Source organism: Argiope bruennichi, chromosome 8 (genome assembly GCF_947563725.1).
Source record: "Argiope bruennichi chromosome 8, qqArgBrue1.1, whole genome shotgun sequence".
NCBI classification, from domain to species: domain Eukaryota; kingdom Metazoa; phylum Arthropoda; class Arachnida; order Araneae; family Araneidae; genus Argiope; species Argiope bruennichi.
This window is the reverse complement of record NC_079158.1, coordinates 98,196,771-98,209,210: the sequence shown is the minus strand read 5'-3', so window position 1 is coordinate 98,209,210 and position 12,440 is coordinate 98,196,771. Positions and strand designations below refer to the sequence as shown.

Below are 12,440 nucleotides of genomic sequence, written 5' to 3'. Positions count from 1 at the left end.
TTGCTTGTTTAGAATGTTTCCTATCATACCTTAAATTTTTGCCTATGAGTTTTGAAACACCCTGTATATCCCGTATCTCATTCGGGGTGATGTTTCCACCCGTTTCTGTATGATTCTGACTTATTTTCGTGCTTTCATTCTACTGTAATAGTTAACACGTTCAATTCCGAATCACCACTACATTAAGAATCGTTCATAGATGCAGCTGACATTCAGACTGAATTTTTGCACTTTTGTATTCTCGAAAATGTAATAAATAATTTAATGCAATGTAAAAGAACTAATATGAAAACATAAAAACAAATCAGCAATTACCAAAATGATAGAAAGAGGGAAAAACAAGTCTGCAATACCTCTTATATTCTTATATAAAAAATAAAGTATTCAAGAAAAAAAATGTGACATATAAAATTCAGACCTTTTTAATTTTAAACGTCATACATGATATGCTTCATCAATATGCGTGATTCTTCTATAAATTGAAATGGTTTTTGAAATTCCAATCATGAACAACGATAATGTATGAAAAATATATTTAACATCGTCGCAACACTCCTTATTCATAAATTCAAAAACTAAACCAATGAAAAGTATTAATATAAAATACTTAAAATGACTTTTTAGTATTATTAAATTAGTTGAAAAAATGGACGGTGGTAAAATTGTAATTACTTTTTTTTAATTTTAATATAATATAAAAATGAATAAGGTACGATATAATATAAATACACGGAAGTTATTGAGAAAAAAGCGCTAAAATGTTGATTAATTTTTAATTAAAAATCTTTACAAACTCTTTCTCTAAAGAGTATTTCCTGAATAAGAGCTTCATGTTTCCAAATTCCTTAGCTTTAGATCCAACGGAAATCCAATTCCTTTTGAAAGTTCTGAATTACTTTTTTCCGTTATGCATGTCGCAATTTACACATAATACGATAGTCTATAGACATTAACATGTTAAAATACATGGGCGTTACAATTTATAATGAAAAGAGGACTATTTATATATCAGCTATATATGGAAGAACCTGTACAAAGGATTGTAAAGTTTTAACATATTATTAAATTAATGATTCATAGATAAATAATCTTATAATTATTTAAATCAGGTTAATTTATTTACCACGAAATAGTATTGTTAATAATACATTTTGTGTTTTGTATCGGAATTTATTCAGTATGCATGAAATATCAATAACAATTTTTAAACATGTTTTATTGCTTTAAATAGATTTCATTTGTAGAGTTTTCAGCTACTTTAATGACAAAATGTACATTTAATTAATATATTTTTAAGTACTCAGTTGTAATGATTCACTTTAAATACCTCAATAGCTTTGTAATCTGTGAATATTATCTTAATGTCCCACATTATAATAATGTAGTCTGTTCAATTATGCTAGAGTCGCCTATTATGTTGTCATTATGTCACCAGACATCTCGTACATAATTCATCCTTGAAAGGATTCATTTAATGAGCTGTGTTTTCAGTTGATGTTTCGACATAAAGTTTTCAAAACAATCTTGGCGCAGCTGAGCGCTGTGTGGTTAGATTTATCTTCAGTACAACTCAAATAATTAACCCTTTGACTACTAATTGCTCTAAGTTGAATCGCTTCATGTGAGTGGCTTGCAGCTGGCAGTAGCCATTGTCGAGGACTGTACAAATGGCTTGCGCCGGACACATATATGCACTCATAGGCTATACCGATGGTTTTTGCTGGATGCTTATAGAAGTGTTCATATGTGTTTATAGAAGTCAAATGGTTAATTGCTTCCCGACAATTAAAAAAAACTTTAATTGTTTTTAAATTTTATTAGATTGAGAAACTTTTAGCTGCTGAATTGACATTTGCATTTGATTTCATCATTATATACAATGTAGATAGCATAAGAATAACATGCATTCTTTTTCTGTTTTCATCTATCACGGTTTTTAAGCTGGATTGTCATGGGTTTCAAGATCCAATTTTTCCAACGATCCGTCATCTTCTTCATTTAGATTCACTATAAATGGATGGATTATAATTACATAATGAATCCGTCGATAGGACGCGGAATTTTGGTGAGAGACGTTCTGGCTGTAATTTAAATCCGGACAATCTTTTTCCATAAAAGATAAACTTACTTACTGGGGCCACCCCACCTATCCAAAACCACGCATTTAAATTGAATAATCGGAAAGATGCGACAGCAATAGACAGAAATTGTGGTTGAGTCCTAATGGCCATCACCGGCCCCGGTACAACACCTCCAATACTTGGTTCAGTCACTCCACCAAGCTGGAGTGACTGAACCAATACCGTTACTATATCCACTAGGATAGAGAGAATCAGCTACCAAAAAGAAAGTTTCTGATCCCATCTTTGAGGTGACCCTCCCCCCCCCCCCACACACACACTCCGATAGAGACTCCATAAAAATATTCAATCTTTGAATATAGTTTTCCTAACCTCGATAAACTGATTAAGTTGAATACCGGAAGTGATCATTTGGGATTGGTCTTAGACAACAAACATGAAGTATATCAAAAAGAAATTCTTGGTCACAATTAATATGTGTTAAATTATAATAGGAAGTTGCTCCAACTGAAGCTTCTCAAATAAAATTGTATAATTTAAGCAAAATCTCGGACCTGTTCTTATGTATTCAGCTTTTATTTTGGAACTCGTATCACTTACTAATCATAAAAAGATCAAAATCATCCAGTTTTTGCCTGGTGATAAATTTCGGCTTTTGAAATAGAGATTTCCAGGTTCGAGATCCAATTCCATCAAAGAATTGCCATGTAAGTGGGTCCGTTGCTCGCTATATCCATCGGAGCCAAACATTCTTCCGCTGGTGTGTTGTGCAAGTTTGTGGAGGAAAGTCTCAGCTCATCTATCGTCCTCGTCGTCTGACAGCGGTTCAGGACGGCAAAATCCGCCCCGAAATACCTTTGTGTTGCTTTAAAAACGGGACGTTAAAATAACTTAACTAAACTTATTAGAGAATATGTAAAGAAGGTTTCAAAATGATCATTCCAGCATTTTTGCCATTTCACAACGATCTGTCTCGCAGATTCCTATTCATGCACTGGTTTCTTGCTGAGTAGAAGTATTACGTATTGAGATTCTATGAGGTCAAATAATATTTTTCGCTTCGATTTTTTCTTCTCTGGTATAAAGTGACAGCCCCATCACAAAGTCATTTAATGTTTTCATGTAATTTCGAAAACAAATTTCGGCAACTTCTTGAATGTTGAATAGACCATCGTCTACAGGGTTTTTAAAAAATTATTTGAGTCAGAATTATTGACGGTACAAATTTTTTTATGTTCATATATATTATAAGAAGAACATTTTAGAACTTAATAATTATATTTTTATGTTAAAATATCCTATATTTATTGTCATTGCGAATATTACTAAAATTTACCTTTCGGTAGTTTTTAAAAAAATCAAGCACTTATTTTAAATTTTCACTTCCTACTTTTGAATTTAGAAGAAAATGGCTTGATATTATTCTCATTATAAAATTACTTATTTTTTTAGTTGATTTATATTATTCAAAAAAAATCAAAATGTTGATAAAAATTTAAAAATTTTTAACACTGGAACTACGGGAGCAACCATAATGACTGATCGATCTCTGGTAGAATGAATATGTCGATTTTAGTTGTTCCAGTGTTAACTTGTAGATTTTTATTGGTTATGCATTTATTTATTTATTTCTTCTTTCTCTAGTTTATTATAACTGGTCTCATTTTGGTGTGCTTTGCGAAGAGAAGAAACAGATATGCATTTTTGGTAATTTTTTTCATATCTCTTTATATTTAAGTATTTTTTTTATTTGTACATTTGATTCCATATGAAATCTTACACACTGTACTGTATTTTGTTCCTTGTATAAACCATGTATGCTATGTGTAAATTATTTGATGTATGAAAGTTTGCAGTTCCTAATTCATTTAAGCGGATTTACTCTTTAGGGGGGAAAAATGATTACAAAATTTGAAAATTTACTGTTTAAATATTTGTTGGCAAACAAAAAATTATGTTCATAATCTGTTGGTATTTGAAATGCAATCTATATATAATACAAATTAATATAGATTGTACTTCCTGCCGTACATAAGAAGAATAAAAAGAATTTATATATAAGGGGAAAAAATTCATAACATTTTGAATTTTAAAGTATACTAAATAACTATTTTAATATAACTAATAAACTATTTTTAGAATTTTTAAAACATTAACAACAATAGAATTTTTAAAACATTTAAAATAAGTTTATATGATATATTTACTCATCTTCAAATTTATATTCCTTTACAATTAGAATATGCCTATAACTTTTTCTTACATTCACATGATTAATGATGTAACTCCTTTAATGATGATGTAACTCCTTATGAGAAATACAGAGAAGTTTATCTTTTATTCATCTCGATAAATATTGAAATACTATATAACTGCCATATACCGATATTTTTTGCAATAATGTATATGAATTCTTTTTTTACATGATTGTTTACTTTCCTTGATGTCATAAATAAGACTGACTTTTAAACAACTAAGTGTGAAGGTAGTATTTACAAACTATTATAGCATTAATCAAAATGGAGAATATTTTTTTTAATTAAAGATTAAGATTTATATGCCCATACTAGTCGCCTCTGGCGACCAACTGGTTTGCCTGAAACATTGGTTATATTTGATTTCAGATGAATCGTTTAGATATAATTTCATGTCCATGATTTCACCAAATTGTATGACATTAAAGCCGTGTTATTTTATTTATTTTAGTTAAGTTCTCTTTATTGTTTGCATGATCTTTATAATGAAGCTATTAAAAACTTAAATGTTCATCCATCTTCTAAATTTTGTGGTATTGTAACTTTTCTTTTTTTATTCGTCTTACAAATTACATGGATTTAAACAGTCTTCTTTAGCTTTCAACAATGAACCGAAATCACGTGATAAAATATATTGGATGAAACACTTAAATTGTTTGAATTTCAAAGTTATAATGCAATCTAAAGTTGAAAATCCTCACTATATATATATATATATATAATATAAAAATTCCAAAATTCAGCAAAATTTCTAATGATTATTAAATTTGTATCATTATAGATATTTTTTTTTAAATGATGAAAAATTTATTTTTGAACAGTAATAGGTTCGGAAATTATCGCAGGAAAATGCCAAAATTTAGTTTAATTTTTATTAATAAAAATTCTAATTAAAATTTCAACAAAAATTATTCTCAGTATGCACATTCACATCCGTTAAGGTATATATGTGCCAAATTTGGTAACTGCAGGTCAGTGGTCTGAAGAGCGTCTACATTATTGTTAATATTTATATACAAAAAAAAAAAAATGAAAAAAAAATGAAAAATATGTTTGTTTGTTTGTTTTCCCGCTCCCAATCTCATTAGTGACTTCGCAAAGGTGAAGAAATCCCCGGGAATGTTATTACATTTTCGCCCTCTCATCAGTTTTAACTTTAAAAAATATCATAAATATGCTATTGTTTGGTCTTCACTGCACTCTAATAGCGGCCCACGGGGCCTTTGTTCCCCATTTGCAATGCCTGTTGTTTAAATACCCAAATAATATATATATTGATTTAAAAAAAGTGAAACTGTTCAATAATTAACCATAGATATACTTAATTGTTTTAATCTTTTTCAAAATCAGGAATTTTCACAAATATCAGAATATTTTATGTTCATTTTATATGATTTATGAAATTGTATATAAAAGTGCACTGTTATTAGAGAAGTGGAGATTCACTTTTGGTTTTAATTACTCTCTAGCTGAAGATGACCGGCGGCTGTTGCCTGGTGTGTGCCCTTCTGTGTGTTGTGATAACTGTGACCACCACTGTGGTACATATGAACAGACTGCAAACATTGCATGAGTGTGTCTACACGCCTCAGTCAAAGACCTGCATGTGTGTATCTGCCATTGGGGATCACAACGCTCAGGAAGGTGACAGATTGCTTTGTAAATATCTTTTATAAATCGCAATTCTTGTTAAAAGTTAAAAAAAAACTAAAATGTTTTTATCGGAGGCCATTTTATTTCATTATTCTGGTGTAATACCATGTTCTAACTTTCAGAATAAAATTAAAGTATTAATTATTTTTTTTAATATTTAAATCTTACAAATTTTAAGCCTATTTATTGGTCAGAGGTATGAGTTGTTATTTTGATAAATGTTGAATGAATGAAATTCAAATTTTTTTCTTTAGTAAGAGAAAGTGAGTCATCAAAACATATATATATTTCTGATAAAATAATATTTTAAAATGAAATATTTTGTATAATTAGTATTTTAAAAGCTTTTTACAGAAGAATTACAGAAAATGAAATATTTTGTATAATTAGTACTTTAAAAGCTTTTTATAGAAAAATTCCAGGCATCTTTTAATTTCTTGCTTAGAAAATAATATTTCAGTCAGTTATGTTTTTATGAAGTATTTGGTACTAGCCGCCTATGGGACCAGTTGATTTTCAAGGAATAATTACTGCGTTTAGTTTCAATTTAATCTCTTATGCATTACTTGATGATCATGTTCAGTCTTCATTCTTTAAGCATCAAATTGTGATTGATGTTAGGCTCTTGTGTTTTAATATTCTTATATCTCTGTTGTTTATTATACAATTTAATCTTCCGAATGGTGTCAAATCCCATGATCTAATAGCGCTAATGAAAACGTAATTGTCCTGTTCATCTATCCTCAAATTACATGTGGTCTTTCGCGGTAATGTCATTTTCCTTTTCCTCTTGAAGATTTGTGTAGATACGACAATTGTCTACATAGGTAGAATCTTACTTCCTTAGCTTTCAGTAGAAGAAAAGTATACGATTAAATATTTTATGCAATAATAAAAATGAAATGAATTGAATTTCACTGAAATAATAATTATTATTTTTTAAAATTACGAAATTTAAAAAATAAATGCCAAAATTCAAGTAAAAATTGTATGACAACTAAATTGGTATCATTAAAAAAAAAAGTTGCTTGCATCTTAAATTGGTATAAAAATAGTTGCATTTTAATATTATCAGAATTTGTTGCAGAAAATATCAGAACTTCGTTTGATTTTTAATTAATGAAGTATCCTCTAAAGTATATTTACATCAAATTTAATAACTTTAGGTCAAAGTATCTGGTCTGTTGGGCGCCAATAAACACACACACATCCTCTTTTATTATTAGTTATCAGTTATATTAGCTTTTATATTTTATATTCTTTTATATATCAGCTTTTATTATTAGTCATTTTTTATCAGTTGTACATTCACTTTCGCCTACATAATGTCTTCGTTGTTTGATAATGTTTCAATTGACACTTTTTTTTCAGCCCATCGATTCGTGTTCAACAATACACCGAATTGTGAGGTAGTGCATGGAAGCCTGTATTCCTGTTTACGAGCTCTGTTCAGTTTCTCTGTTCTGGGGATACTCCTCTGCATCGCTTGCTCTATGCTCGTATATCAGCTACTCAGCCATGAAAAGAAAAGACTATACTGGGAACAGGTCTGTTATGAAACAGTTTTAGTGTTATATTTTCGATTATATTAAGATACTATACTAACAGGGGTGGATTTCCGACTAGATAGCTGCCTAGAGCTACTTATCCTGAGGAGGGACACAGACAGATATATTTTTAAATATGCACTCAGATGGTAACTGCCACTCATCGTTTAAGACGGTGCATCATTTTGAAGTTTTATTTATTTAATTTTGATTGTTCAAAATACCTGCAGAGTAGTAAGAAGATGCAAATTAAATAAACGGGAGAATTCAACTTAAAACAATGATATATATTTATTTTTCGGGGCAATAAACAAGTCTTTGTATTAGGTGAGTAATTATGCATCGAATTACTTTACAGAGTGTAAAGGGTTAATAGTGTGAGTGCAAATAAATAAATTTGTGAAAAAGGCACATTTTAAAATTTTAAGGAAGTTATTTATAGTTAAAATATTACATTATCGGTTTCATTACATTCATTTTGTTACTACAATATTTACAAGCACTTACTATCTGCTGAAAAAATTTTACGGCGAACACAAATGCCACACAATCATTAATAAAAATACATTTAATTTCATAAAGTTGCTGAAATGAATCAATAAAATATTGATTAACTTAAAAATGTGTTGAAATATAAAACTGAATTGACCATTTTATTGAAAGAGGGACTTTATAAAGCGCATTAGCTATAAAATACCTTAATCCGCCACTAAATACTTGTACATAAATTAAAAATACAATAAAAAAATCAATAATTGTTCCAATGTATATTTTATTGATAAAATGTTGAGTTTTGCATACTTTCAGGTAAATAATTAACATAAGTTATTAGAAACTTAATATCGTGCTGAAGACCAACAAGAATATAATTCTTTTTATTAATATCCATGCTTTCTGATTAATTAATAAAAAGAATAAGCATTAGCGATCGAAAGATATTTATTAGTTTATGTCAGTGCTCGATATTGTTGGGAATTGATTGTAAAACATGTATAAATTTAAAATTTGTATTTATGCACTCTATAAGTATTTAAAATACTTATTTATTTATTTTAATTTAACTTAAACTTATAATCTGCTATTGTAAATTTTTCGATTACATTACATACAGAAAGAATTTATTCCTACCTGCTGAAGTGTACATGATAATTTAGGACTAGTTGACCAATAAACTGCTTTACAAAAGGAAGTAAATCGGGCAGGTTTGGAAAATGATTTTGAACACATTTTAAACTGTAGCTAAATAGTAAGATAAAAGATATTTGATTATTTATTTTATGATTAATGTTTCTTATGCGAATCAAAAACTATAATCTGATTACTGTTTATGGGTAAATGACTTTTTAAAGCAATGACTTTTTTTATTACTGCTTTACTATATTAATGATTATAAACAGAAATAATTTCAAAGAGAGCTGTATTTTGTGTTCTATCTAGTCATATTTTTTGCTTTTATTTTTCTACAACGAAATTTTTAAGGGAAAAGTAAATATAGAATCATTGCTTTTCACAAAAATTTTAACCCAAATTTAAATTTGCTAGAATTTTCGTTCACGAAATACATTAATGTATTAAAGCTGGTCCTGCGCGTCATATTGATTATTGTTTTTAAGATGAATTATGCGGACTGTTAATGCAAACAAAAATGATATAAAAAGTATTTTTTATAATTATTTATAAATCATGTGGAGTTTTTTACCTATAAATCTGATGAGTTAATTATTTTATAGTCTTTTGTGTTTTATCTATTTAAGATTATTGCATTAATTACAAAAACAGCATTGCCGACATCTAATTCTTGAATTTTTGTAAATAAATTTTAATAATATAAATCTCCCTAATAGCTGGAGTTGAGAAGACGATTCCTCTACCAGCGCCATTCGCACCACAGCGTCTGTGGTTGCTATGATGAGCTATACCCATGGCAACTCTGGGAGATGCTGGACTACCGATTCCTATCTGCTCACAACAACATGGGTAACAACAACAATGAAGAGGAAGAGTGTCCGCCCCCCACCGCAAGCCCTGACAGAGGGAATTCCGGACACCGTCCTTCTGGCTGGAACTGGTTGCCTTGGCCGCGACCACAAGGAGAAAGAAGACTACAAAGATCTCAAGAAAGAGAAAGACCAGAAGGGGATACTCCTACGAGGCAAAACTTCATGAGCCGATTGATGTCTCGGGACAGCTGGAATCAGCAAGCCGTCACTATGGGCAACACTCTGGAAGATCCCTGTGCTCTTACGGATTCGGTGGGCTCACTGCCATGGAGAAGCGAATGCATTCACATCTTTCGGCCCAGCCCGCGCAACAGCAACTGCTTCCCACCGATGCGCTTTGGAATTCGATCCAGGAGCTCACCTTATGGCCGACCACATGGTGGCGGCAATCATAGGAGGACAAGATCCAACGATGGTGTCTTCCACCATCTGCACATGAATAACACCCCTCGGTACACACAGCCTTATTCTCTGGTGGATGCCAACGGTGGAATCTCGTGCCACTTCACTGGCTGCGAGATCCCACGTTACATGTGGGGACCCCCTCCTCCTTATTCCCAACCACAATCCATCGAAAATCTTGCCCTGTATGCTGAGACTCAAAACAGAAGATCTGGGGTGGCCATCGAACAACTGAGTAGTGGAATGGAAATTGCACGTTGCAACCAAGTCATTTCTGCTCTGGAGATGGACCAGGGCGGTAATGGGTCTATGTCTTCGAAGATGAGCACGCCGCTATCGGAACGCCGATTCGTCTGTCACAATTTTTCGTCTGATGGAATCACTTTGACGATCGGTGGCAATTACGCTGATCTGTGTTCCCAAGACAATGTCCCTCCTGAGCATAAGAAAGAGGAGACCTGCATCGTAGAAGTTCACGTGCCATACATCCTTCACAAGAAGGATATTGTTTTCAATACGTTGCCGGCGAGGAGCTGCAAGCGGAAGGATAACAATCCTTTCAAATCGCTCTCCAATATACCTTTGGGACTGTCGCGCAAAATTAACAGCCTGAAGACCGAGAGATCGGATCCAGGGCAACTTTCTGTGATCAAAGCATGTTGTGATCTACAAGAGAACAATAACCCACTAGAACGAGTGACAGAGGAAGATGCCGTTTCTCGTTCACATGGACTTAAGAGCCTTTCCAGTCAGCTGCTGTGCGATGGACCCAGTCTGAATAATATGTCGCTAGACGCCGACGCATCTCCTAGTTCTCTCACCTACCAACCTACCATGGTTGAAGTGCCCTCAGAGTTCAAATCAAGCCTTGTGATAGCCACTACGCCTGCGACAGAGAAAATCTCCCTCACTAGTAAAGTACACGCCCAATCGCTGCCCAACCTGAATGCTGCGAATTCTCATCTTGTCCGGCACATTCACAGCGTGCCCTCCAGTGGAAATTCATCCACTTTCCAAGACTTTGGAGATTTTGATCTCGAAGATGACAGCTCTCCTCTTGTCCTCTGTAGTCCTGTGTCGGATATCCCATCTCTCCCACCTCTGTCGGATGACGATGCTTCCGACAGTTCCTCTTCATACCCGCAATACCCTAGGGTGTTCACTTGTGATCACGAGGCGGCCTTCTCCAACGACTCCAGCTCCGTGTCATACGCAGAAAATTGCCCCAACAGTGATTCCTCCTCATGTGGCGTCGTTGTCATCGGTGGCTGTGAAAAGGGTCACTCGAAATCCAGCTGCTGTCGGTCCAACGACTCGACGATCGTTCCATTGTCGTCATCACCTGCCATCATCATCAGCAAACGTCCTCCGACGGATTGTCCGATCAACTGCAACATCCGCCATCTTCATCATTATCATCCAGATAAGATCGAAGTGCGAGAAGTTTCTAACGACCGTGATTTTAATATATCCCAAGAAAGGACGAATAACTTCGTAGTGACTATTAAAAGTGTGAACGTTTAGCATTTTGTAACAAAAGTGAAGAAGGAGAAAAAAAAAAAAAAAATGTGATTTTTTTTTTAGTCCGCTTTTGGTGCGAAAAACTTTGACTTGATGTGAATGTTTGCTTTAAATATATATTGCATGGGACCATATCTTTTTGAGCTGAGAACTTTAAAGCCTCCCATATTGGGTGGTTGAGTTTATGGATCTATTTTTTATAGAAAAAAAAAACCGAAATGTAGCAATATGTGTTGCATTTAATTGTAGAGATTCTGTAAATTTGAAGTTTCGTTATGCCTGTGTATAAAATTTTTATAGTGTTGTACATTTACGTTGCATTTAGTATTGTTAAAACATTGAATTTCTTTATTACTTTTTGTTAAAATAGATGTTTATTCAAGATGAATTTAATAAATAAGTTTTCTTTTGTGCGTCCTACAATTCATCTACATGGTCTTTTTATATTTAAGTGCATCTTTTTTTTTTTTTTTTTTTTTTTGTATTGCATGCATTGAAATTTAAGGAAGAGTATTATGCGGAAAATAGATTCTATGTAATGTGTTTCAACTGTTGATTTTCATACAATTTGTCAAGATAAAAAGAGAAATTAGGAACATATAAACTTAAAGGAGTCGATTTACATGAAATATGTTAAACGCTTTTTTTTTTTTTTTTTCTGCAAGGTGTACCGTTGATTCCAACATTAAACTGGCAGGGTATTTGTTATTGTATCATAAAAAAATAAGAAATATCTAATTTACCAGCATACTATAGTGTATCTTTTTAAGGATTGAACATTCTTCCACCACCAATTACTAATGAATAGTAGATAAAATTTCATTACTTCATTGTACATATTTTGCTTCATAGATTCCTAGAAATCTATGAGGTTAAGATCAGACATTTATGGAAGTAGAACAGTGGACCATATTATTTAATCCACGTACTAAAAAATTTCGTTCATTTTCATCTAGGGTCCGATTATCACAGATTGGGCAT

General features: G+C 32.1%; 1 protein-coding gene across 8 annotated transcripts in view; it reads left to right on the top strand.

Moving 5' to 3' along the window:
* The window catches only part of LOC129981090 (uncharacterized), a 190,917-nt gene extending 179,045 nt beyond the window's left edge, over positions 1–11,872 (top strand). For 7 of the 8 annotated variants that reach the window (XM_056091747.1, XM_056091742.1, XM_056091744.1 and 4 more), the window contains 4 exons: positions 3,726–3,788; positions 5,806–5,995; positions 7,361–7,536; positions 9,381–11,872. In XM_056091747.1, coding sequence (XP_055947722.1) covers positions 3,726–3,788; positions 5,806–5,995; positions 7,361–7,536; positions 9,381–11,462 — 2,511 coding nt within the window. In that variant the 3' untranslated portion in view covers positions 11,463–11,872. The remainder of the gene's footprint in view (positions 1–3,725; positions 3,789–5,805; positions 5,996–7,360; positions 7,537–9,380) is intronic. The other variant, XM_056091750.1, reaches the window with a different exon arrangement.
* The last annotated feature ends 568 nt before the right edge of the window (positions 11,873–12,440 follow it).